Source organism: Penicillium brevicompactum, assembly GCF_028827555.1.
Source record: "Penicillium brevicompactum strain IBT 35665 chromosome Unknown utg000005l_segment0_segment0, whole genome shotgun sequence".
Taxonomy (NCBI): domain Eukaryota; kingdom Fungi; phylum Ascomycota; class Eurotiomycetes; order Eurotiales; family Aspergillaceae; genus Penicillium; species Penicillium brevicompactum.
Genome location: NW_026623208.1, coordinates 2,521,965 through 2,547,750, shown reverse-complemented (window position 1 = coordinate 2,547,750; position 25,786 = coordinate 2,521,965). Strand labels below are relative to the sequence as shown.

At 49.8% G+C, this 25,786-nt stretch overlaps 9 protein-coding genes across 9 annotated transcripts; 5 read left to right on the top strand and 4 right to left on the bottom strand.

The window, feature by feature from the left end:
• Positions 1-1,082: 1,082 nt before the first annotated feature.
• N7506_006815 (uncharacterized protein) lies at positions 1,083-2,649 on the top strand (the record flags this gene model as incomplete). Its single annotated transcript, XM_056956108.1, has 4 exons — positions 1,083-1,142; positions 1,198-1,380; positions 1,673-2,449; positions 2,506-2,649. 4 exons carry the CDS (start codon positions 1,083-1,085, stop codon positions 2,647-2,649), a joined length of 1,164 nt encoding a protein of 387 aa, XP_056810442.1.
• Positions 2,650-4,159: 1,510 nt separating this feature from the next.
• On the bottom strand, positions 4,160-6,178 carry N7506_006814 (uncharacterized protein; the record flags this gene model as incomplete). Its single annotated transcript, XM_056956107.1, has 1 exon — positions 4,160-6,178. One exon carries the CDS (start codon positions 6,176-6,178, stop codon positions 4,160-4,162), a length of 2,019 nt encoding a protein of 672 aa, XP_056810441.1.
• A 1,180-nt stretch (positions 6,179-7,358) lies between these two features.
• Positions 7,359-8,783, top strand: N7506_006813 (uncharacterized protein; the record flags this gene model as incomplete). The annotated part of the gene is made up of 3 exons (XM_056956106.1): positions 7,359-7,372; positions 7,559-7,885; positions 8,051-8,783. 3 exons carry the CDS (start codon positions 7,359-7,361, stop codon positions 8,781-8,783), a joined length of 1,074 nt encoding a protein of 357 aa, XP_056810440.1.
• A 2,141-nt stretch (positions 8,784-10,924) lies between these two features.
• Positions 10,925-12,674, top strand: N7506_006812 (uncharacterized protein; the record flags this gene model as incomplete). The annotated part of the gene is made up of 2 exons (XM_056956105.1): positions 10,925-11,322; positions 11,372-12,674. 2 exons carry the CDS (start codon positions 10,925-10,927, stop codon positions 12,672-12,674), a joined length of 1,701 nt encoding a protein of 566 aa, XP_056810439.1.
• Positions 12,675-13,411: 737 nt separating this feature from the next.
• On the bottom strand, positions 13,412-14,156 carry N7506_006811 (uncharacterized protein; the record flags this gene model as incomplete). The annotated part of the gene is made up of 2 exons (XM_056956104.1): positions 13,412-13,719; positions 13,991-14,156. The coding sequence occupies 2 exons, from the start codon at positions 14,154-14,156 to the stop codon at positions 13,412-13,414; spliced, it is 474 nt and encodes a 157-aa protein (XP_056810438.1).
• A 2,922-nt stretch (positions 14,157-17,078) lies between these two features.
• Positions 17,079-18,916, top strand: N7506_006810 (uncharacterized protein; the record flags this gene model as incomplete). The annotated part of the gene is made up of 2 exons (XM_056956103.1): positions 17,079-18,599; positions 18,650-18,916. The coding sequence occupies 2 exons, from the start codon at positions 17,079-17,081 to the stop codon at positions 18,914-18,916; spliced, it is 1,788 nt and encodes a 595-aa protein (XP_056810437.1).
• A 1,025-nt stretch (positions 18,917-19,941) lies between these two features.
• N7506_006809 (autophagy-related protein 27) lies at positions 19,942-21,006 on the bottom strand (the record flags this gene model as incomplete). The annotated part of the gene is made up of 3 exons (XM_056956102.1): positions 19,942-20,137; positions 20,195-20,687; positions 20,757-21,006. 3 exons carry the CDS (start codon positions 21,004-21,006, stop codon positions 19,942-19,944), a joined length of 939 nt encoding a protein of 312 aa, XP_056810436.1.
• An 856-nt stretch (positions 21,007-21,862) lies between these two features.
• Positions 21,863-22,486, top strand: N7506_006808 (tubulin-binding prefolding complex subunit GIM3; the record flags this gene model as incomplete). Its single annotated transcript, XM_056956101.1, has 4 exons — positions 21,863-21,880; positions 21,928-22,059; positions 22,128-22,195; positions 22,294-22,486. 4 exons carry the CDS (start codon positions 21,863-21,865, stop codon positions 22,484-22,486), a joined length of 411 nt encoding a protein of 136 aa, XP_056810435.1.
• A 592-nt stretch (positions 22,487-23,078) lies between these two features.
• Positions 23,079-25,381, bottom strand: N7506_006807 (Hsp70 family protein; the record flags this gene model as incomplete). Its single annotated transcript, XM_056956100.1, has 4 exons — positions 23,079-23,278; positions 23,330-23,768; positions 23,829-24,761; positions 24,836-25,381. The coding sequence occupies 4 exons, from the start codon at positions 25,379-25,381 to the stop codon at positions 23,079-23,081; spliced, it is 2,118 nt and encodes a 705-aa protein (XP_056810434.1).
• Between the last annotated feature and the right edge of the window lie 405 nt (positions 25,382-25,786).

The following is a 25,786-nucleotide window of genomic DNA, read 5'->3' as shown; positions in this document are numbered from 1 at the left end:
TTGCCACGATAGCCGAACCAAAAATGACCCCCCCGTCAGTCAATGACGTCAGCCGGGAGATAGCTGCAGCAATAAGAAGTCGAGGAAACGCGATCTCGCAAACCTTGCGCAGGATCAGACCCCTGTCAATTTAAACCGAGGGTCAAGATCAAGCCCTCACCGGGCCGCGAAGAGGAGAATAGTCTCACCTCGCAGTCTCTAGTCAGAAGCTCAGACACCAGAATATGGAGAGTGGACACTCCTTCCGAGTCGGCGCATCCAGAACTGGTGATCAGCTCCATCCGGATGTCCACAACCTTATTCGTTATTGGCCTTCGCGCAAGTTGCGTTCTCTAGGCGCGTTTTCTGTTTCGTCTCTCAGAATGGAGTATAATGGGGCGAGAGAAAAAAAATAGAAGCGGCAAGGTTCCTGCGGGGCGTGAGAGGGGCATGGAGGGGCAACCAGCTTTATGTCTCTCCTGATTTGCCTCTATCCAAGGCTCCCATAAGCTAGGTTTTTTTGGTGCGCAGTCGAGACCTTGAGGGTGTTCCCTATATGCGCCACCTGCATGGACTATGGTCGGAGCCGGACTGACCCGACTAACTGTATCTGGTGTTGGTTTGAGGCGTTGGGGGGAATGGCATAGAACGTGCGAGGGGAAGCTCATCGGAGGGGAAGATCTCCACGAGAATCCGGATTCAGCAGCAGTCATCCATGGTAGTTGGAACGGGCAACTGTGGTAACTCTCCGCCTTCCCGCGAAAAGAGAAAAAAGAGGAGCCAGAAAAAAAAAGAAAAGTGTCGGTCTTTAGCCGTAGTCTTCAATATAAAAGGTTTTAGCCTCCCCCACAACCTGTACTTCATTATTCTCACGCCATAGTGCTTTGATCTGAGCTCATCCAGAAGCCTTCACATTCGTCGGCTTAGAGACTGTCAACAGAACTTGACCCGCTAGAAATCTCTGTCACGCCACAAGAGGCTGCTTGAATTCACCTCGACGTTAATTGATCAGAATAGTGATCCACCGCAAGTTTATCTACAATTACCTTCGATCAGCAGACTGCAGTTGTTTGTTTGATCTTTAAAAAAATTCTTCTATCATAATGACGAAGCCGATCTTTGTGGCTACGCACCCGCGAGCATGCTCGACGGCCTTTGAGCGGGTGAGAACGGCATCAATCGGACCCCATTTGACGTGCATTTTCTGACAAGAACCAGGTCTTCATGACTCAACGTGACACGATTCAATGTGTTCACGAGCCATTCGGCGACGCATTCTACTACGGCCCGGAGCGCCTCTCCAGCCGATTCTCAGGGGATGAACAAGCTCGTCTCGACAGTGGATTCGCCAACTCTACATATAGTACCGTGATGGATAGACTTGAGCGGGAAGCTACACAGGTCCGACCTCTCTCTCTGCGGAATTTCTCGCGTTCTTGATATTCCCACTGTAAAATGCTCTCCATGTTCTCCCTGGTGGATTGAACATGGAGGAAGATCCCCTACCTTTTTTTCATCTCTACGTGACCCCCAACTTCCCCCTTCCCCATCACACAGATGAGCCTAGTGTGGCCATCTGCTACCCTGGATCGTAAATTTCAAAATTCGCTCTTCCCTCTGATTCCCGGGTCATGGATATCCGCACGCCGGAATGGAATCGCTCTTACACGAGGGGATGCTTACCTTATCACAGGGAAAGAGAATTTTCATCAAAGACATCGACCACTACCTGCTTCCACCAAGTGGTAAGCCCGCCAGTCCGGCTCCTTCGCTCCTGCGCGTGAAGCGCGGCGTCGGGACCAACGGCGAACACGCCAACGGTGTCAACGGTCACACCAACGGCCACACCAACGGCGTGAACGGAGCCGCAAACGGTGTAAACGGTCACTCCAACGGTGTGAACGGTGATGAAGCCAACGGCCATACCAATGGCCACACCAACGGTGTCCACAAGGAACCGTACCCGTATGATACTACCCCCGAGCCGGGCAACCCAACCGTGATGCCCCGCGAGATCCAAGAGCAATTCCACTGGGCCTTCTTGATCCGTGACCCGCACTACAGCGTGCCGTCGTACCTGCGTTGCACGATCCCACCTCTGGACGACGTGACCGGGTTCCGCAACTACGACCCCACGGAGGCCGGGTACGACGAGCTGCGTCGACACTTCGATTTCCTGCGTGAGACCGGCCTTGTCGGACCGCGTGTGGCGACTCGTCCGGAGCTGTCAGGGTCCAATGAGAAGACCGACTCTGGTGTTGAGATCTGCGTCATTGATGCGGATGATATGCTTGATGAGCCGGCGAAGACTATGGAGGCTTTCTGTAAGAGTGTTGATTTGCCGTATAATCCTGAGATGTTGCTCTGGGATACCGAGGAGGATCACGCTGTTGCTAGGAATGCGTTTGAGAAGTGGCGTGGGTTCCACAATGATGCTATTGAGTCGAAGGCTTTGGAGCAACGCGTTCATGTAAGCCTTTTTTTGTTCTGTCTGGAGATGCTTGAGTGAGAAACTAACCTGTTCAGAAACGCGCGGTCAAGACTGAGGAGCAGTTTGATGCCGAGTGGAAGAAGAAGTATGGTGAGGAGCATGCCGCTCTCATTCGCAAGACTGTTGACGACAACATGGCCGATTACTTGTATCTCAAGTCATTCGCTGTGAAGGTTTGAAGTCCAGGGAGATGAAAGGAGAGAAAGGAGAATGGGAAGTACGGGGAAGAGGATGAGAGCCTCTCCGTGACCGCTCCGATGAGAACAATTTAGTTTCGATGGCGCCATCTCCACTTGATCCAACGAAACGCGGATCTTTGTGGGGATTGGTTGATGACCCATGACGATCCTGCATTACCGCATTTGTGTTTTGTCACTTTGCTATTTGTTGTTTGCTGTCTGTATGAGATTGAATACCAATTTTTCCACGTACGCTTTTTTGCGATCTTGAATCATCACGTTACATGCAAATACTTTGTACACTTGGACATAGCAGACCCAAGTGAGACATGTTGGTATACTGTAGGTGTAAATCCTCCTTGTTGGGCTCATCATTGGTGGAACTGTGCCTTCTGGATACCTTGACGGCCTGGAAGAATTGTGAGCAAACCCCAGCACCCTAAGCGTACTCACCGATGATGACCCAAGAAGCACAATTCCTCTTTTATACCCGTCTCATCAAAAAGAGATCCTTTTACCCATTGACTTGTACATCGACTCCCGACTATTTTCCTGGGTCAAGAAAGAACATATCATCTACGAATGTAGACTCGTGTAGTGAAACAGCTATGAATATATACCAGAACGTGAAGCATCTTACCTGGGACTTATACTTTGCAAAGGCATACATCCTCCCAAGGTTATTATAATATCACATTCTCTTTTACTACGAGAGATTTTCCAATATCTGAAGACCGATCAGGTCTATCATCAGAAGGGCTTGTCACCAACTCCCATGTATACAGCCCCATCACCCGCATCCGGGATTTTGTGCGAGGGACGATACATTGACAAAGCAAACTGTGTGCTGCATCTCTTCTCGTCGATCCTTTCATCGAGTAACCCAGTAAAGAAACAGCCTTGGAATGGAACAGATCGGTTCGGAAATTTAAATCATACATACCCGTACATGTGGAGTGCCAAGAGTAGCTTCGTCCGAAAGAACTTCTCAATCGCCATCAAATTTCCGATTGGGCAGAGATTTCCGCGGGCTCAAGTGCTGTCACTTGTGTTACAAACTTCCGACGTTATCTTGAAGCTGTGAAAGAGTTGTGGCTTGAGTTTCCGAGGTTAGCAGCGTCAATCTTCAGTGTTTGTGGAGTCACAAGGTCTTTTGATAATTATAGCCAGATGTCATAACAATCAGCTACTTCTTGGGCGGGAGTAACGTTGTTCCAAGGTACTTTTCTCGACGTCGGTATCTGTGCCACAAGAGATATCGTGTGAAACGAACGACGAAACCTTGGAAGTTTGGGCCTTTTATCGGTGGTACATGGCCCCTCTCGCCGGTTATGAAATCATGCATGAATCTCACTAAAAGGGCTTTGATAGTAGATTCATTTAGAGCTTTCAAACAAAGTGTCTGTCTAGTATTTTCTTGAAAATCTGAACTACCCAGATCTGGAGGTAGTCATGAGAGATATTTACAATTTTTCACGCAGAATGCATCTTCGACGCTTGGAAAACATGCTTAAAGATGTCTCCTCCCCAATTTGCTATTAGGCACAAACAAAGGCATCGAATCCTCCCAGATAGAATCAGTAAGCACCTGCTTATTCGACCCATCGGCATCCATCACAATAACCTGCCCATACGGCTGGAATGTTTGATCGTAGAGCGCACATTCATACTGGAATCCATACATACCAGAAGAGTAAGCGATTCGACCATCCCACGTCCAAACAGCATGAGCATCATTGGCACCACTGCTCGTAAGAACCTTCAAATCCGACCCATCAGGCCGCATGGTACAAACATCATAATTGTAATCGCTGACCTTGCGCGTAAACACAATTCTCTCCCCATCAGGCGAAAAAGAAGGCAAATTATCCCACTCATTCGTGAGAACAGAGATCTTCCGCGTTTCGAGATCAAGAACTCTGAGACCAAGCTGGGCCCTGTCACCAAGAGTGGAGTTCGTTCCCCACACGCGGTAAACGATCTTCTTGCCGTCGTGCGAGTAGCTGGGGAATCCGGAGTTGATCACGCTGCTGTTGCTTTCGAGGGTCGATTGACTTTCAGTCAAGACTTCGGAGTAGGAACCGTTGGCGGTGGCCCGAACTAACCAGCCGCCGCCTGTGGCTCGGTTCTGGAACCAGGAGCCAACGCCGAATATCACCCAGTTTCCGTCGGGGGACCAGCCGGGGTTGAAGGCTCCGGCTAGGCCCTGGGAGACGGTGGAGGTGTCCAGAAATTCAGCCTTCAAGTCGTCGTAGACGAGGTGCTCGTTTGTGCCGTTCGCGGTGAAGGAGACAATGGATGAGTTTCCGAGTTGTTTCTCAGTCATGGCAATCTTGTTCGTGTTCGAGAGTTGGGGGAAAACGTCGGTGAACCGGTATTCCCAGTCCTTGTCCCAGCTGTATAGCTTCTTGTCCATAGGACGAACCACGTCGAAGCTCGTTTTCTCATAGACAACTTGCTTACCATCCGGTGACCAGGCTGGAGAGCGGACGGTTGAGCTGGATGTGTTGACGAATCCACCAGCCGATGTGTGAAGTCCCTCTTTGCCAGATCCCTTAGCAAACCAGGCAATAGTGCTATCGGATATGTATTGAGGGAAGATCTTGACTCCGGATCCTGCCACTTCCACTCTGCGACCGGCCCCAGAAGCAAAGTCAACCGATACCAAAGTAGAGTTGGCAGAGTCAATTGATTCAGGGCGATGGGAATTCCAAGTATTCTCGCGAGTCATCTCATAGTAGAGAATACGCTTTCCGTTGGGCGACCACTTGGGCGAGCCAAGACAATAGCCAGACTTCGAAGCGACACGACGGAAATCAGACCCGTTGGGCCGAATAGCATAGATAGAAAGCTCCTGAGTATGCTCCCAGCCCGAAACACCCATGAAGACCGGGTCTCCGTGTCCATACCAGCCCGAGTTCCGATCCGACGAAAAGACAAGCCATTGGCCATCGGGAGACCACGAGGGGCGGAAATAACCGTTCGGCAACGAGGCGTTCGCAGCAGTCGAAGCGGTATCTGTGAGGTTCCATTTTCTACCGCTCTCTAGATCCATGACCCAGATATTGGCCTTGTAGCCATTGGCGGTAGACACATAGGCGACTTGTTTTCCATTTGGTGACACGACTGCTCCATCTTCAATCGAAGAGGTTGTTTCCAGCTCCTCAAGGTCCGAGCCGTTCGTTCGCACGCGGTATATATCCGAGTTTCCGTCACCGTTTCGTTCGCCGGTAAAAGTAATCCATTCACCGTCGGGGGAGAATGTCGCATGGTATTCGTAGATGGGATCTGAGAGAAGAGGACGTTCGTTCGTGCCGTCGACATTGGCGACGTATAGCTCCGATGTGCCAGGTGCGATTCGGTTCATGTAGAAGACACCCTTCTTTCCAGATGAGACTGCTTCTCGGGGGGCTTGCGAGTGTGTAGGTGGGGCTCTCTTTTCCAATGCCATTTTCTCTGCATATGGACACAGAGCCCATGCTGGTGAAACAGCAAGCCCCAAAAGGGCAATTGATGCAGAGAAGTGCATTTTTGATGGTAAGAAGACCAGAAGTGAGCCACCAGGATCTAAATCCCTTCCTCGGTGATAAAGATATACTTATACGGACATATGGGCTGCAATAAATTCCTGGATGTCAGATCATTTCCGTCCAGGGTTGTAGTGCGGTCCTTACCTCCGACGCCAAATCCACCTTTGCGTAATAAAATCGCCGTCATTAGCGGAGTCCGCACAGATGCAGTACCACGCCAATCCCTTCATCTTATCTGATGGGCTAGGCTAGCGAGTGGGACCGCCACTGGGGGCATGTTCTGCAACTAGATCCGCCCATTAAGCGAAGCCGTTGACTTTGCAGGATATTAATCACCCATTTGATTGGCTTTGTCGGTTTGCTTAAATTGCCAGGCACAAGGCAATTAGGAAACGATCACCGTTTTGAGACTTGCCGGAGGAAATCTCTCCCGCTTGACTTTGGTTGTGTTGGCGTGAAATGATACCCTTGTACGGAGTAGGTTAGCTGCGCGATCAACGCCGACCAAGCAGTTCACGTGGCTCCTCAGCAAATTCGGTATGCAACGATATTGTACCCCTTCCATCGATAGGCTGATCTTGGGCTGTTGGTTTCCGACCAACCCATGTGCTTGTGTATGATGCCGATTGGGACCGAGGATAATTTGGTCCAATGTGCCGGTGTAACTCAGTCCATCTCGTCAAATCAAGACACCGGTCATCGCTAACGCAACCGAATGCTTGGCGTTAGCCGTGCTTCGTAGTGCAAGGAACAGTTTGCGATGTTGACGATTCTCGGAGTCCGAGATGCTCGGTCGGGGATGCCGAATGTAGTGGGTGACGCGCCGATCAGGGGTGGAGCGGCCTTACGCTCGGTCTTGGCATTCCATCGTGGGTTTTGCCAAGTCTTGATCCATGGATGTTCTGGTTGTCGAGTACGGCGTAGATGGTGTTCTGGTGCATTGAAGAAATCGACACATTGATCAAGTGTGTCCTGAATACGAGCAAAATTGAGGTAACGAAGTGGCTGCCGCACAGGTGGTTCGGACTGAAAGCCAGATCTGGTTCCCAGGTATATATTGCAAGTCTAAAGCATTGAACCTTGGAAGTTGGAACCTAAACACTTGCATTGAGCTAAAAGATAAAGTGAATATTGATAGCACAAGTACATCAAACATGATATTCACATCGATTCTCAAAGATGCTTTCAAATGGGTCTGCCCCCGGCACCTCCCCCTGCTGCATCTTTGAAATCAATGACCTACTCCTCATCCTCCGGATCCTCCGGATCCTCCAACTCCCCCAACTTCTCCTGGTTCTCCTGAATATCCTCGTCCTCATCATCCACCTCCTCCTTGACATTCACTCCACGCATAGAGTTGCCACTAACACGGCCCCCAGTGCGATTAGCCGCACTCTGATTGAGCTCCGGGAAATGGCGAGCAAGGTAGTGAGGAACCATCTTCGGATCAAGCGAATGAATGTGCAGAGTATGCAACTTAAATTTTCCAGTCTCAGAATCAACCTCGTCGAGCAGATATCTATACTCGTCAAGAAGATAGCCATCACGGCGCTTGAAGTATCGCTGGAACAGAGACCGGACACTGGGACCATACGTAATGAGAAGACGAAGGTCTTCCATGCTGAGGACCTTCTCCTTCGGGTCAAAAAGGTTCCCTTTTTTCAGATGTTGAAGGTGAACTGGCAGCTCAATCTGGTTCTTGAGGCGTGAATACTTCCGGGTGTTGCCGCGAGGAATATTGTTGAGATCTTCGGCGTACTTGCGAATAGCGTGGTTTGCAAGTCTGGGGTCGTTGAGCATGGTGATCCACTTGGATCCGATTTTCAAGTTCTTGTCTTCGATTGGCGCCAATGTGGTTGATGCTCCGCTAGTGGATGGGGCTTCGGCTTCGAGGGAGCTGGCTGGAAGCTCGGGATCGCGAGAAGGCGTGAGACCCAATGCGGGATCAATGGAAGGGAGAATCATATCTGGGGGTCTGAACTCCCCACTGAACGCAGCGTGGCGTTGAAAGCTGGCGCTTGCCTCTGCCTTCTGCTGGGCATATCGCATCTCTCGGTAGATCTGGGAATCAACGTAAGGCTGGTCATCCAGAGGGGGGTAACCTGGTGCCTGGTTCCACGGGTTTGGTCTTTCCATTGTGAAGCGGCTATCAATATCGGCGAAAGAATGCGGGATTCCCAAGATAGATGCCAGGTGCGAAATCAATTCTGGGGAGGCAAATGCAATGTTCTGCGGCGTGTAGTCACCATATCCATGGTCAGTGAGCTTTGTCAGATCGTCCAAGGATGTCAACGAGTCGAGAACTCTATCGCGCACCGTTCTGTTGAGACGGTGGATGGATGGAAGCACAACTCTAGCTTCGTCCTCATCCGGCTGGGCAGTGATTTCCCTGCGTTTCATAGGAGACTCTTCTGTCTCAGCCACGCGTCCGATGTGGAACAGACGTTCAGCAATGGTCATGGTATCAAGCTCGGGTGGCAGGTCTGGGACGGAACTGGAAGCAAAGCCAGCATCGTAGGAGCTCGGAAGACCGAAAGCCGTCTCAGGGGACCGCTTGCCGACGCGCAGTCCAGGCAATGGATCGTCAGAAGTGAATGGGTCTGACTGAAGTCGAAGCGCGGCCATTTGTGTTTCCTCCCTCAGAACTGCGACTTCCTGCTTCAACTCCCAGTTCTGACTGCGCAAGGCCCAAACCTCTTTGCGGAGGTCGGCATCACTGAGGTTTTTGGTCTCGGTAGTCTCAACGGATCGATAGAAGACATCCTTCTTCATGTAGTCGGCCTCTTCATCTACGATAGGCTCCGGCAGTGTAGGGCTCAGAAGGTTGATACGAGTTGTCTGTGAAGGTATCGTCTGAACGGGCTGCTCCATGGACATCTTCAGCACCATCTCCCATTCAGGAAAGAGGATGTTCAGTCGCTCCTCGGAGATGGGAAGCTCGCCGAGTTCATTGGGGCGGAGATAGATCCATGCATACTCCGCCTTGGTCTCGTAGGAATTGATGCCAGTGGTGATGAAGAGCTCAGTGTAGTCTCGCATGACGCTTCGATCACCCTCCTGGGCAATAGAATAGATTTCCTCCAAGTTGAGGAGGGTAGTTGGCTTGGTGGGATCAGACGGCAAGGGAATTCCGTCCTTGGTGACTTCACCAGTGGCAATGATCTTCCTGGCACGTTTCTCATGGGGAGCTCGGAATGCACCAGAGAGTCTTTTTTCGGTCGTGGGTTGCTTAGATGGGGTCCAATCAGACTCAATCTCCGAGTAGCATGGAGTTTCAGGTGTGACCCATTGAGGAGGGGAAGACATTGAGATACGTCCTCTGATCACGTTGCGAGAAGGAGTTCTCAGCACTGGACCTGAAGAATCCATCCTGTTGACGTGTTTTGTCAGATTGAGACGTGACGGGATGGCGTGTGTTGATACTGAGGACTGATACACGATGTTAGGGTGTGTGTGAGAACTTCGTGGTTCGAAATTATACAACTTACTCGCAGACTAGGAATAGAAAGCAAAGATGGATAAACAAATAAGACTGAGTGCTGGGTTGGGTACGCGGTTGAGACTGGAGTCGAGCGTGGGAGAAAAAGAAGAAGAGAGAGAGTTGCGATGCAAAATTCAGCAAATGTAAACAACACGTTCAGAGAACAGTCTACACAAACACGTCTCAGTGGCAGGTGACCTGCCCTCATGATCTAACGTGACGATGTAATACGTCTAGGGCTTCCAACTATGGTAGCCCTGTTTGACCATCGCGATACGCCGTCCATGAAACTTTCTCATACTTGCATCCATCGCCATGCCGTTGCCCCCTGTAACTAAAGTGCCATGCAATCTTCATACTGCATCTCTCGACTTAGACTTCAAGCAAACAACACAAAGTATATTGCCTAAACTGTTAGGGCTTGATGTAATAACCATGGTCCGCCGTGAGGAATTGACAACCATCTGTGTCTCTCACATTCATTTCCCGTCATTTTCCGTAGCTAAGCCTTGAAAAAAGAAGACCTCAGTAGATTACGTGCAAGAAAGCGGATCTACAAAACTGTAGAGCCTACATACAGTGTACAAGTAGCGAGGGCTACTCCAAGACGGCTTTCCAATACTCACGTGTTATAACCCGTGATAATTCAGTTGAAGTGACAAGCATTAGTGCCGCGCTTATGGCCAAAAAGACAATAATAGGTGCTTGAAAACAGGAGTACTTGGGTAGTTATTGGCTTAATCTCATATTTCGATTGGTAACGGAAGAGAGCTATCATCAACTTTAGGATCTCTTTTGAACTGTCTTTTGGACTGTCTTTTGAGATGTCTTTTTTAATGTCTTTTTTGCTGAAACCGACGGTGATGCACAGTTCTGTTAATCTCCCAGCACCTGCCTTGTTTACCTCCTTCCTATATATTCCCTTCCCATCTGTTCTTCCTTTCTCTTTCTCTCTTCCACCCTACAACCTCTGAGCTTGAACCATCTGCGAGCTCTCTCAGCCTTTGTTACTGCCAGTAGCATTCTGCCTGCGAAGTATTGCACACTGCCCCGACCTCGTCCGATCCGTTCCTCTTCGAGGTTCGGCCTTCTTCATTTCGCTCTCAGTTCGCTCTCAGTTCGCTCTCAGATCCGTTCCTCTTTGAGGTTCGCTCTTCTTCTCTTCGCCCTCGTCCGACCCGTTCCTCTTCGAGGTTCGGTTTATTTGGTATAGTTCTCTGAAGCCTGGTCTCGTGGACTTGAATTACTAACAAATGATTCAGAAATGGCCTCGCGCGCCCACGTCCCAGATTTGTTTCGCCGCCCATCGGGGGGAGACTGGCCTAAGGACCTGCACGATCAATTAAAAAGACCCCAAGAATGCAGTATCAGTGTTGGAAACAGCCATGATTACATCACTGCGAGGCTGAGAATCCGTCCAGATTCACGGTCCCCATGGCTCGACGTCCAAATTGGCCCCATGCACATCGCCATCCCTGCCACGCGCGCAGGTATGAGATTGGTTCTAAAGGGCTCCTCGAATCAGCAGGATACCTTTATCGAAAGACACGAGAAGTCCCTACCCACAAGACGACAGGGTCATCAAACCTGCTTCTTTGAGGTGGACCCATCAATTGGCCCTATATGCACTGGTCCGTCATGGCTGTTGGACGACGCAAATCGGTATACTTCGCAAAATCCGGGCTATTGATTGGTCTCATAAGAGCGTCAGTATCTGGATATCGTTCCCAGATAAACGCTTTGGGGAATTTCGACAAATCCAGCGCCACATGAATGAGTTGGTGAAGCTTGTTCGACAGACACTTCCCACGGAGGGAGAGACACCTCGGACTTGGTATGCCCAGCACAATCCTTTGCCGGATACAGAAAAGGCACCACGGCGCCCGAAGATGCTCTGGCTTTTCGATCATCAGGAAGCCCCGCAATACCATATCTGGGAAACAGCCGTGGACTTTTTTCTAGATGATATGGATCGCCGTTCGCGACTGCTGGAGGCCGCAATTGTGGAAAAGCACTTCATATGGTCCACCTACAATAACGTCTTTTGCAAGGGCAAGAAGCACGATGTTCTCTTCGAGCAATCTGGGCCAAACGAGGCGTACTGGAAACTCCATATCTGGATGAACGCCGAACCCAAGCCAGCGCCCCCTGACGGCAGTCGCGCGAGCTATGAATTCGATTTGGCCGATCTGGGTAATCCAAAATATCCCGGAGTATACAAGGGCGATGGAATCTGCATCCTCTCATCCCACGCAGATTTTGCCATCCTTACTCGTGCGCCCTTCGAAGCCGAGTTGGACGGGCAGACTCGAAAGCTGATGGCCACCCTGAAGCTCAATCTGAAGTCTACCCAACTACAGATCGACGCCCTCGACATGGCCTCAAGGGTGGTAGCCTTCGGTGACGATCCCAAGCACCAGGACGCAAAGGGCTACTCACTCCAACGGACTATTTTGGCACACGGAACCGAGTTGGCAACAGACGACCGTTTGGCCTTCTGGTTAAATGCCCAGAAGATTTCGACCGTGCCCGATGAAGAGAAACAAAGAAGGGTCGACTATATCTGGAAAAAGTTCCCATTGGATGAGTCGCAAACCACGGCTGTGCAGAGGTCAGTGTTCGATGTCTTTGCTGGGATTCACTTGGTCAAAGGCCCACCTGGCAACGGCAAGACCCGAACCACCGTGGTCATCCTCTTGATGCTAGTCAGCCTGAATCTTCCGGTTCTTATCTGTGCGGGATCAAATCAAGCCGTCGATACCCTCTTAATCGCCTATCAAGACGCCCTTCACGGAGATGAAAGGCTTCGGCAATGGTGTGGGAGCTACTGCCGATTCCGGACCCCGTACTATCAGATGGCATCTCTACGCCGGGCAAGCCAACGCCGGCCATTCCAGACGAGAACTATTCAGCCATCCTTGTCTGAAAAGTCCCTCCAAGCTTGCCAGATCGAATCGTGGTCCAGGAAGCCAGAGATCACTGCAAACAGCATCGGCAAGCTCACGAATTTCTGAATGCCCTGGACAAAGACCGGGCACAGGGGATGACCAACCAGGAGGCCCTCCATCTTCAGGACACCTACAAGCATTTACTCTGTATGGTTCTGAAAAGAATGACGGTTGTCGCCGTCAGACTAAACGCGTCGGGAAACCCTCATCTACAAGGCGTTTTCCATCCATACGCCATGCTGTGTGACGAGGCCGGCCAATGCTTGGGGAGCAATACTATGATCGCGTTGACAGGCTATCTCTCCTTGCGATCGATCACCTTAATCGGCGATCCTGATCAGCCTAACGCCCGGAGCGAATTAGAAATGCCCTTCTATACGGTCTGAATAGCTTAAATTAGCGCGAGTCCTAATTAGGCCTCAAAACCCATATTCTACTGGTGGTCACAACTACCATTTACCAGCTGGCCGATATACCCCCGGTACTCCCTTTTGAAATCAAAATCAAAAACATGGTGTCAATTTTGTTTGTTGGTACAAAAAAACTATCAATGAACATGTGGAAAAAAAAAAAACTTTTGAAAATATTCAATATCGGGGACCATGTCGACTGTCATGCCAGGGTAGCATCAATAAGAAGTGCCGAGCTTTCACTGGGTCGTTGTTGGAAAAGCGAAGTTGGATTCCGTCGCTTGTCTCGGGCTCCATGTTTCCACTTCTCGAAGGGTTTTTTCATTCAATACCCGTGGAATTACCTTTTCGTCTCTAGCTCGGGCGCCTTCCCTTTTGCCTAGGGTGCCTTCCCTACTGTCCAGGGGGCTTCCTCTGGCCTCCGGGCTTCCCCTGGCCTCCGGGCTTCCCCTGGCCTCCGGGCTTCCCCTGGCCTCCGGGCTTCCCCTGGCCTCCGGGCTTTCCCTGGCCTCCGGGCTTCCCCTGGCCTCCGGGCTTCCCCTGGCCTCCGGGCTTCCCCTGGCCTCCGGGCTTCCCCTGGCCTCCGGGCTTTCCCTGGCCTCCGGGCTTTCCCTGGCCTCCGGGCTTCCCCTGGCCTCCGGGCTTTCCCTGGCCTCCGGGAGGTTGCTTGCCCTGCTGCCCAGGGGGGCAAAGGTAGCGGACTGATCAGTTGAGAACTCTTTCTGCAAGTTGCAAACTGGAGGGCCGTCTATATTGGTATCGCATCAGTCTCACTCTCGGTTTTTCTTTCGCTAAATTCACATACTGAAGTTACAACCAATTTCAAGTCTCCCTCGGGATATAAAACAATCCTTCTTAGGAAGATAGTACCAATCAAGTCTGAAGAGGATAAAGTCAGCTTGAACAAAACAGAACCTGTCCGAAATTACTCAACTCACTTTCCATTGATATTTTCCCCTTTCTCCCACTTACAACCAATGTCAGCTACATCGCTCAAAGGAAGTTTTGTTAAGCCACATCTAACAGATGGACAAGAAAAGCAGTTGGCGTCCGGGCTGTCCTGCACAGTCTGGGTGAAAGTGCAGCGTGTTAAAGCGGTAACGACTGCCGCGTTGGTAATGAAGACGAAGAAACGCATAGTTCTCTTGATTGTAGTGAAAAATGGTCTCCTTAGGTCATAGACAGATCACTGTGGTTGATTCAATTCCATATGTAAGATCTGCCCAGGTGGTGATCGTAAATGAGAGGAAATCGCAGATATTTATCCCCTTTAGTCCCGCAGAATTTCGGTAGTCTAGCCATCAAAAATCGAAGAAACTATAAAGCCAAGAACCAAAATCTAGACTTAATTCACGAAGTACTATGATCACCTGTAACCCCGCAATTATTTAGTTACGGGAAATAATATGGCGCATGGTTATCAATGAGTCTAGAACGCCTTATTTGAACATCCAGATTGAGCCCAGGCTGCTGTATATCTCTCTAGGGCTTGACTAGCCCTAGGATTTTCTGAGTGTTCCAGTTTTTTCTTACTTTGTCTAGACTGTGTTCAATTGGAAAACTATCTCGCATTATCCATGGTCGTCAGCTGAATGTGAGTACGTGACAATGGTATCCCACCACATGATCGGCCAACCTTGGGGCTCAACTTGGGGATCTGGAACCAACTATATCTATGGGAGCCACTGTGGATCATTCCCAGTAACGACGAGAGTAAATCTGCAGCCAGACAAGCTTTCTCCATCTCATTGATCTTCCTGTCCACCCCCTCAGCTGACGTTAGGATAGTAGGGCAGTCGATCATCCTGTATGTCATGAAAATTAATTCAAATTTCAGACATGGAGCTGGCTCGATTCCGGACAATAATTGCTTGTCAAACCACAGCAGATTCGTCAAATCATGAATCTCTCCCGCAAGCTCTGGAGGCTACGTCGGAATAGAACATTTTCAGTTTGGTCTATTAATGGTGAACACGACTATCCCAGATATATAAAACATCATGTATGCAACTAATTACAGAGAGGTTGATTGCACGATTGAACCATAACCTTCTAATTAAAAACAGTCTGTAAGTGGCTATGCGCAAAATTTCATTTCCATGGCACTCCCTTGGCATTTCATGCGGGGTTAGCGCAAATATGTGGTTGGACGATAAAAGATGGTAATCAAGTCTCAGATGATGAGAATGTATACTTTAACAGCTGAGTGAGATCATGGATGTTGAAGCAGACTTCGGACGAACCGGAGACCAAGCCCGGGTGCGAGGCCCTAGAGCCTTTTGTTACGTCATAAGAGACATGCTTTAGTTATACAGTCCCGCCCATCCCTTAAACTGCACTTCAAACCATAGAGACTCCTTCGTATGATCACTTTTCGTGGAAGCAAATATAACCTAGGAGGTGGGAGCGTGGCGTTCATGAGGTAGAGCAGTTCTATACTACCCTAGCCAGAAGTTTCCAAGGATCCGGACGTACTTTCTTTCCAATAACCACCCATATCGTATTATCCGTCGCAAATAAATCTTCTACGAGCGAAGTCCACGAGCTCCGCGTGATTAATAACCTTTAAATGGCCTGGCTACTGCTCCGATATGACTATCTAACCATTATATTATAGGCTGAAGAGAACGACGACTAGAAGAAGTGTAAGAAGTGTCAGTTACAACCTATGGGCTAATTGTGACTAAGCACTTACCGACACCTGGGCAGTCGGTCCCTCTGTCAGTGAGCTAAAGCCATTTCACAAATTTTTGTCAAAATCAATTTTAGCCCCCTATTTCTAGACCAAAACAATGCCGTTTCCGCCAGAACAAGAAGAAAACCAGCTTATAACTGCTCTCCATGCTTATAAATCGCAAGAATTTAAAAGTATTAACGCGGCAGCTGCCTATTTTGGTGTTTCAAAGTGGAAGCTTTAAAGTCGGAAAAATAGATGATCAACTTTAAAAGGCTATATAATATATAATAAAGTATTGTAATGGGGGAACCGCGCCACATCTCGCCTGCGCCACTTGCGCCCTGGGGGTATTTCTAGCACCATTTTCCTAGCATAGCAATCCAAGCATCCTACACCTCTCTGGCAAAACAGCATCTACTTCCTAATCGGGCCGTGTTATAGGGCTTTGCATGCCTCCCTGTTCCCGCCGAGCACTGAGCACCGCCGTCGTCTTGTCTGCGATGTCAGACCGCCAGCGCGCTCTTCCCATTACAGTATTCTAGGTTTTAACATGAATTCAAGCATTGGGTCTGTTAGCTGTCTTTTTAGCTGTCCTTCCAACTCATTGTAGAGTAATCATGATTAGTTGAATAACCGAAGTCTTGGCTAAGCCGTGGAAGATGAAACACATATGGTAGATCAAAAGAAGACCTTAGTGGATTGCGTGTAAGAAAGCGGATATACAAAACTGTAGCTTCCATATACAGTGCATAAGTAGTGAAGGCTACACCTCTAAGACGGCCTTCTAATACTCACGTGTGATAACTCGTGAAAATTGAGTTAAAGTGATAAGCATCAGTGCCGCGCTCACGCTTGGCCAAAAAAACGATAATAGTTATTCATAAACAGGAGTAATTAACTATATATTGACTTGATCTCATATTTCTATTAATAACGGAAGAGAGCTATCATCAACTTCAGGATCTCTTTTGAACTGTCCTTTTTAATGTCTTTTTTGCTGAGACCGACGGCGATGTACAGTTAAGTTAGTCTCCCAGCATCTGCCATCCTTCCTATTTATTCCCTTCCCTCAACATCCTCATCCGTAACAACAGACCCAGTTTGATCTTCAAACTCACCATTTGACTTTATGACTGTAATTGCCTCTTCATCTTTCTTTAGCCAAGTCTTTCTTCTCCTTGACGATCTCAATCCTTATCTGCCGCCCGTTCTCTTTGGAGCTCGGTTCTTTTCCCTGGTTGCCGCCCGCTCTTACTTGGGTGGTAGAAGTCAAAAGGTAAGTAAATCCCCGATGTGGCTAGTGCTATGTTAGAAGGGTATTTGAATCCCTCAGTGATAAGATCCTAACTTCACCATAGGCATATCTTTCGACATCAAATTACAATGGCAGACTCGACACAGCAACAGCCCCTTGTCAAAGGGGGACATAAGCAATCCCCAAGTGACCTGCCTGCAACATTCACCTCTTCGACGATGCCTATTGTCCACGAGAACACCATCATCCTCGCCGCAACGCACCCTTCTATCAGAAGTGCCCACCCAGCGCAAGACGGGTGGTTTATCTCCGACTTCTACGCCTTCAACTATCTCCTCAAAGGTCAAGGTCAGAAGCAGACGTGGCTGACAGCCGCTGATCCGAGAAGGCTTATCCAGGAATATGGGCCATATTTACATGGCAATCCTTGCGAGGAGCGCAAAACTTGCCTTGATAATGACATGCTGGATCAAGATGAACTGACCCCTGTGACTGTCGTTCGGTCGAATCAAATGATTGACCGTTTCCTTTCGGAGGCAAGGCTTGCCTCCGAGTTAGCTAAACGAACCGAAGCCCCACTCCTGCTGCTTGTATTTTGTCACGGACACTCAAATTATCACCCCTGTTTGAACGATGACAACCAATCAAAGGGACTGAGTATCCTCGCCCTGAAAGCTGTCCTTGATCCCGGTGCCCGCATTACCCTGGTTACCACCGCTTGTTACTCAGGAGGATGGGCTACGACTCCAGATTTAAACATTACTAGCATGGCGGCAGCTAGTGAACGCCATCTTGATCCGCAAGAAGACTATCGACGCGCACTTTCTAATGCGTGGGGTCCTTCACTGAGTGTCGGTCGGACGTGTGGGTCAATTTTTGCGAGCACCCTGTTCCAGACTCTTTCGAGTGCTACGAGTCCTCTGTTAGATGCTCGAGAATCTAGCAATGCTAGTGACCCGCTGAGTTTACAACCCGAGGAGCCGAATGATCAGCAAACCTTAACCTATAACTCATTCTGCCAATCTGTCCTGGATACATGCCAAAATAGCGTGACGCGGCTAGGCGACATGCAGTATTTCACATTCAGTGCCCGGGATGATAAATGGGATTTCTCATGGACGGGCCGAACCGGCATCCCGCTAGCCCACTTTGAGCGTCGGTGGCAACAAATGAAGTCCTATCCGTACACTGGGACGGAAGAGATGCGCCGATTTGGTAGCCAAAGTCCCGGAAATGCCACATTCGAGGTCAGCGACTCAAACAAAGTCGGCGGAGTCCGCGAGGCCACGGACGGCGAGATCATCGAGAACATGACCGCTCTCATTGCGCAGCACAAAATCAAAGAGATGGCGATGATGTTCCATGCCACTTGTCCAGGGGATTGGTCTTGGGGCCGAGAGGTGGCTTGGGGAGGTACTCTTTTCCGACTCTACCGGTTTGGCGAATTCCTCGCGGACGAGGCTGAGATCTACTCCACGATTCGTTTCAGGTGGGAGATGGCACTCCTCGCAGATCATTTTGTTGCGACGTATGAGCTTCCGATGCCCAGAAATGAGATGTGTATCCTGTGGGATTGGTACTCCTGGATGCATGAATTTCGGGCGAAGAACTCAATGTCAGAGTCCGAGTTCGACCAACGATGGCAGGAGGTAAAAAAGCCATTCAAACACTGTTTCCAATTCCCCCCTTACCCGGTCAGGGCCAGCTTTTCATGCGCCCTTTCGAGTATTTGGTGGCAGCGTTCCTGGAGTCCAATAGGCCCGAGCATGAGATCAGTGTTCTCTCCAATTCCATCCGAGAGTTCCTACAAAATGCCGAGGCCTTCCACCGGCAGCGCATTTTTGGCAGCCCAGAGGTCCGACGTACAGGGCGTGAATGGTTGAGGTCGGTTGGTCGCCGGGCCCGCAAATCGCTTTCTCCCCAGAAAAGGGAGAGATCCAGCACCACAGAATCTGCCTCATGCTGAAGACAGAATATTTGCTTTTCTTTTGTACTATTGTGTTTGCTTTTTGGAGAAGATTTTTATATAGCCAATTTCATTCCTTTGCTTGATTCTGGTATACTATGATAATCTGATGAGGATCTGATCAAAATCTGATCAAAATCTGATGATAATCTGAAGATCTGATGAGGATCTGACAAGCTGCACGCTGGAGGATAGATCCATTTGTATGAGATAGAAGTTTCCAACTATAAGAACTAACCGCGGAGTAGAAGATCTATGCGCAAGCGGTAACAGAAGGCTCAAACACTACCTACACCATATTCCTGTGCGCACATAGATGATACCAGCGCTGCATGACTTCCAAGGTTGTGAGATAGAAGGCACTCCCGAGGTCCTATCATCACCTGGGATATAGATGGAATCTGGGTCTAGACCTGACTCTCGTTTCCCTAGCGTACCTGCCACTGGTTCATAGCTCCAAGGTTTACTTTCCACAGGCTAAAAGTCAAGGGGTTCGTAAAAGAAGACTTGAATGATGAGATATCAACTGGTCTTGAATTGTAGGTTGCTGCAGACTTCGGAAGGATTATACCTAGGGCTAGATTCCAAACCTTGAAGTTATCACTTGATGGATAAAGTGAACTTAAAAGTGCTCCCCCATTTTAGCATTCAAACCGCTAAGCTTCACTTGTACATAAAGTTCTCGGGTGGCTTCCGAGGCACGAGTTGAGGAGCCCTTGGAGAAAAGCAGTGAAGAGGGTATTTTGATCAAAACCTCACACCACAAGCAGTAGCCCAAGTGTGCCTCATGAACAAGCGTCCCAGGCCTTCAAAACAGCTGTCAAAGAAGATGTATGATTCATGATAGCCAAGCATATAAAACAAGCCCTCTCTAGCGCCGTACAACCTGCATTCAAATCACTTGCACTTGGCTGCAAGGAAGCCGAAAGCCGGTCTGGAGGAACCAGACCCCAAACAAAGAAAATGAGAAAACACCTTCAATCTGTCACAAGTACACAGTGTATAGAAACCCATTCCAACTCTCTTCATACCGCACTGTATCCACCGCGCGAACCTGCGCCTTGCAAAGTGTTGACCACACGGCGAAGCCAGTCCTGGAAGATATAAGGGACATCACGGATTGTGTCACCGTGGGGAAGAAGATCCCAGCCACGAGCGCCGTACCGGTTATAGTTGAGCCATGAGCCGAAAATGAGGTAAGCGGCCGTGCAAAGGAAAGCACTGTCACAGTTAGCATTGACCCAAATCAAGAAATCACAGTCAAAGTATTTGACTCACATAATGATCAACCAGGTAAAGAAGCCCCAGCTATTACTCGTAGACGGCTTGTCAGTGTCGCCCTCGAAGTTATCACAAGCATATTTTGTGCGCCAATCCAGACGCAGAACGTAGGTATCATCATCAGCCAGAGCAAAGCTCTTAAACTGCAAACTGCTGGAATTCGTCTTGGGCGCAGTCTCCTCTCTGCGCCTTCGCTCCTTGGGCTCGGCCTCGGCCAGAGTATGCAGTCCCTCGAGTCCGGATCGCTCGTTATCGCACTGGAACTCAATAACAGCAGCTGCCTTCTTGGCCTTCTGGTCATTTCCATCGCCCTTGTATGAACCGCCCGCAAGCTTAACACGGAGCCCTTCGGTCTCGGCGTCGATCTCCTTCAATCGCTTCACCTCGGGATCCTTGGAGCCTTCGCCGAGAGGCTCCAGCCCCACGATGGGGAACCCGAATGTAAGGTCGCCGTTACCGTCTACCGGAGATCGGTTCACGAAGCCGCAGACTAAATGAAAGATGTCAGTTATCGCGTGTACCGGGCGAGTTTCCTGCGGTCGCGAGGGCCGAAACGTACTGTTTTTGCTAGTTCCGCATGTCGCATCCCCCATATGAGCACTATCCCCTAGGATATTGCAGATGTTGAGTCGGTAGGTTGTGTTCGTCACGAAGTCGTCCGTGCTCACGGAGTGGGTGATCTCGTGAGCGCCTCCGAGGGGACTGAGGTCATATTTGTAATTGTCGATTTTGATGTGTTTGCAGTCGAAGCCTAGTGCGGAAGCCAGACTCGAGAAGACGGCGAGGGATACGGCGGTTTGTAATCGCATGGTGAATCGGTGTGGAGGGACGAGAGGAATAGACGGCCGAAAGCTGGGGATGAGGCTTTCGCGGGAGCTCGAGAGCTCAGGTGGAGATGGCCAGGTAGTCACGGGAACGGTCAAATGTGACCTGTGCACGGCTTTTGATGCTGGATGGTTGGAGTGGGAAGTCTCCAGAATTCTCAAAATCACGAGTCGCCGGTGTGGTGAAAGTTGGATGACGCGGGAGATGTTTCGTTTTCTCCGGAGGCGGGCTTGGGGCAACGCCGACTACTTGCACCGCCCTGGTTATGCGGACTTCTCACTCCGTACTAGTGATCCTTGCTCTAATTCGGGGAAATGTGATTTACACAGATGCCTACAGAGTTATGTACTTCGGATAAAAACAAAAGCTGCGATGATGTCACCGTAGTGCCCGATGGCCCAATATCATTCTTTGCAAGCTACTACTAGCAGTGGTCATAGAGGACATAAACTGCCTGGAGTCTCACATTGTGAACAGCTCTGAATAAGCCCCAATCCAGATACTATAGCTATACTTGCTCCTTGACAGCCACTGAGCTCTTGGTAGTTCCCGACATAGATGGCCTTAGTAATACTAAGCAGTCCAGCTCTAGCGAGCAGACCTGACCAGTTCTGGAGCTCCAGCCTTTTAAGCACAAAGTAGAAAAATACATCAAGCCCCAATATCCATGGATATATAGTGTAAACTGCAGCACTTGAGCTCAAATAACCAATACTGCCCAGATGAAGGTCGAAGTAAAGACAACGCTCATCGCCAAACTCGCACGGACCACCCCACTCAAACCCGATATCAAAGCACCCCCACCCCTAACAACCCATCAACATAACACACTCCTTCACAATGGTCCAACCGCGCATGGTATGTTCAAGTCCCCGTATAAAAACACCTAGTCTAACAGCCCGCAGCTCGAAAAGGCCGACGAGACCTCGGCCAACGACGAGAACGAGGTCCGTCGCGAAGACCAAGAAAAAATTAACCGTTTCAGCCGCCTGCACCAGCGCGAAACCGTACTAGAAGAGCAGCTGAAGGGCAAGCAGGTAATTCAAGCACCCAAATTCCAGAGTTGGATGTTGTTCCTGAGCTGTCCCCACTAATCCACTTACAGAAAGACAAGGAAGACCTCGAGGAGGTGTCTTTAGAGCTTGAGCTTGCGGATGAAGATGAGCTTGTTCCGTAAGTGGCAAACATCACATTCTCATGATTGGATTGCCCAGGACATTGGCCTTAATCATGACATTACGTGACGTATTGATGTACTGATGTATATGCAGGTATAAAATCGGAGACTCCTTTTTCCAGCTCCCTCTTTCAGACGCGCAGGGAATGCTCTCTACATCAACAGAGAAGATTGATGGCGAGGTTTCCAAGCTCGAGGAGTCGATTAGTGAATTGCGTGAGGAGATGCAGGAGTTGAAGGTTGCGCTATATGCGCGATTCGGCCGCAGTATTAATCTGGAGACTTAAAAAAGTGCCAAATCGGGTTCTCTTGTCGAATGTTACTTTTCATGAGTATGAATTTTTCAATGCCATGCTAAAAGGCTGGTGGTCTATGTTTAGATTAGATTTCAATGAAATGGATGAGAGATGAGACTCCAAGGATCTGAGGATCTGAGGTTGTAGAGAAACATGGCTACTGCAATTCCATACCAAAGTTCACACCTGGGCACATGTCCGTAAATTGAATTATAATTGAGTGAAAACAGCTCGTCAATGTCATTGAAACAAAACAGAATATCCAGAGGTATCTAAGAAGGCCAGAAGAAGAAGAGAAAGACGAGAAAGTAATAATCCAGCAAAGCGGATAGACGAGAAGATATAGCTTCACGAGGCTCGTGGCATATATTTAGGGGGTAGGGATTTGCGAAAGTGCCATGAATGCCGGGTCTGCGATGCGGGCTGATCTTGCTCGGGGGAATCGTGAAACCCGAGTGATGCGACAGAGACAAAAAATCAAACAGAACTCGTGCCGGAACCGCGTTTCGGTTCGTTGACATAATTGGCACAGGGGGTATATACGGCTCTCCTATATTCGGGAGATGTATCCGATGGATCGCATTCACCTGAACTTGGCGCGGCAGCGGCCCATGATCTCGTTCTGGCACACTAGTTCGGCGCTGAACTCGCTGCCGTCTAGTGTGAGGTAGATATCGAAGTAGACGCGGTAGAAGATTCCTTGAGGTGTGTCCATGCGCTCGAAATCGGTTTCCAGGTTCTTGCGGGAAAGATCGGAGGTCAGAGTGACAACTTCCTTGATGCCTGGGGAGATGGTTAGTATGTGATTAGACGAATCTGCTGATTTTAACTTACGAGGATCCTTGGTGTATTCCGGGCAGACGTCCTCATCGCAGGCGTATAGCACGTCCTCGTACATGAGTGTTGCACCAGGCGCAACTTGACGGAAAAAGCTGACCTTGACTGGCTCGCCGATTCTCACACGCTCTCCCTTTTGGACGAAGATCTGGCGTGTGTATTTGCATCGATCACGGCCGTCAAGACTGGGAACTCGGTATTGCTCGGGGTGATATCCTTCCTTGAAAGGTTGGAGAGTGGCCATCAGGTAGTGACGACGGGCAACACGGTGCGTGATGACCCGTTCAGTGATACCTGCAGTGACTGCACCCTTGACGATCGCGGCGACGGAGTCCATAGGCCGGATCACCTTAGTTTGATACTGTGGTGGCACGTGAAGCTTAATTTGCTGGAATAGGTACTCTGAAGCACCGAATCCACCGACGACAAGAACATTCTACGTATAGCTGTTAGTCAAGAAGCTCAAATTAGCGGATTCGCGGGTTGGGCTGTATACCTGAAGTGCGCGGTTCTGCGCCTGTATAGCGATGATCTGGTTGCGAACCAATTCCAGAATACGATTCACAACCGGCTCAAAGCACTGCAGAATCTCCTCGTTCATGAACGTCATGTAGCCCTCCTCAATACCAGCGTCAGGGAAATCAGCCTCGATACCCACGTCCACAGCCCATTTTTGTCCGTTGTTACGGAAGTCCGCCTTGATGCGGTTCTCAAAGTCCATGATACACTTCGCGTATACCTTGCCCGCAGTACGCGAGCCATCCGGCAGCTTCATCTTGCGAATCTTCGCGCGCAAAATGTTACTGAAATTGCGGTTCAATGCGGTCGAACCACAGGAGTCACCGGATCCAGCAGTGCACTCCATCACACTAAACGGCGATTCTTCTTCGACCTCGTAGGCGATCAAATCCACCGTACCACCACCACAATCCACAATCAAGATCGCATCACCGACCTTGAGATTGAGCAGTCCGCTCTTGGCGCAGAACAGCGCCGCGGCTTCGGGCTCGGAGACCAGCGTGAGACGGTTGTCGTTTTCGTCGCGCAAGAATCCGGCCTGGATGGCAGCTGTGCGCGTCGCAGCCTTGCCGGCATCGTTCCAGATAGCCGGGACTGTCAGGTAGTAGCGGATGTTGCGCTCTTCGCGGGTGAACACCTCTCCGAGAGTCTTGAGGAGCTGGGCGCGCATGGCCTGTCGTAGCTTGAAGAGGTAATCTGCCGCGACGTCGATTTCAGACTTACCGGGTGGCAGAGGGGGCAGGTTGATGGGGTCGATATAAGTGTTTCCAGAGAGCATCAGCTGAAGCTTGAACCATTCCACCTTCTGTACTAATGGCTTTGGGTATCCGGTCGGAGCGAGCGCGTCGGCGATGTCAGGGCCCCAGCCCACCACCTTCTGATATTGATCGTAGTATAGGACCGTAGGGATCTGGTAAAGAGGCGGGCCATGTTAGATCGGCGACTCCAAACACGTCGACACGCGGGGTTCGGCAACACGCTTACCTTTTGTTTGGTGTGGGTTCCGGCGCCTGGCCATTCCGTGATGATGTCCTCTCTGGCCTCGTTGTTTGTCGCGAACGCGTATGCGACGCCGGAGAAAGTGGTACCGAAGTCAATACCCACGATCAGCTGGGCCTTGCTGCGACCTGCGCCCTCGACTTCGACGGCCGGGTTGCGGCCTGGGTAGGTGGTGTTCGACATTGATGTTGGAATACTCGGGGCCATCTGTTGCTGCTGCTGCATGCCATAGCCTGGCGGGCCATTCACAGGGACACCGGGCTGGTTGTATGGAAGGTTGGTTGCGATAGGCGGGGGCTGACCACCGTGTACCATTGGGCTCGTCGGGCGATAACTTGGCGGGCGACCGGACAGCGGTTGGTTCTGATTGTTCATTGGTAGACTTGCGGTCGAGGAACTGCGCCCGGAGGGAGGCGGGGAACTGGCTGTTGTACTTGGAGGAGCGACAATGACGGGGTTGGGAGGATTTGGAGGTGATTTGTGCTTCTTGCCAAAGCCGAATGCTTTTAAACGGGAACTCATGAGGTCCATGTGGAGGGGATTAAAGAAGAGAAGGGATGAAAGAGGGGGAAAGTGAGGCTGAGGGTGTAATTGTGGAGATCAAAGAGACTTGAAAGAAAAAGGGAAAAGGCTGTTCGCGAAGGGGAGAAGGGAGGATTCCAAGTATAGAGAGAAAGAGAGAGAGAGATTGGCCTGGAATTGTTTTCGAGTCCAATCGAGTCCACTTGAACATGAACATAGATCTTTGTAGAATTTGTTTACTTTAATTCTTTACATTTTTACAACTTTACATCTTTACGAGGATGTTTACAGTCTCACCGTTTCTTTCGCTCAGGTCTCCTGCGGGGTACATTTCTCTTTGTATCTTTTGGAGATGCTCAGAATACTAAGTACTATACTCCATACTGCTATGCTATATAATTAATTCCCTAGAAC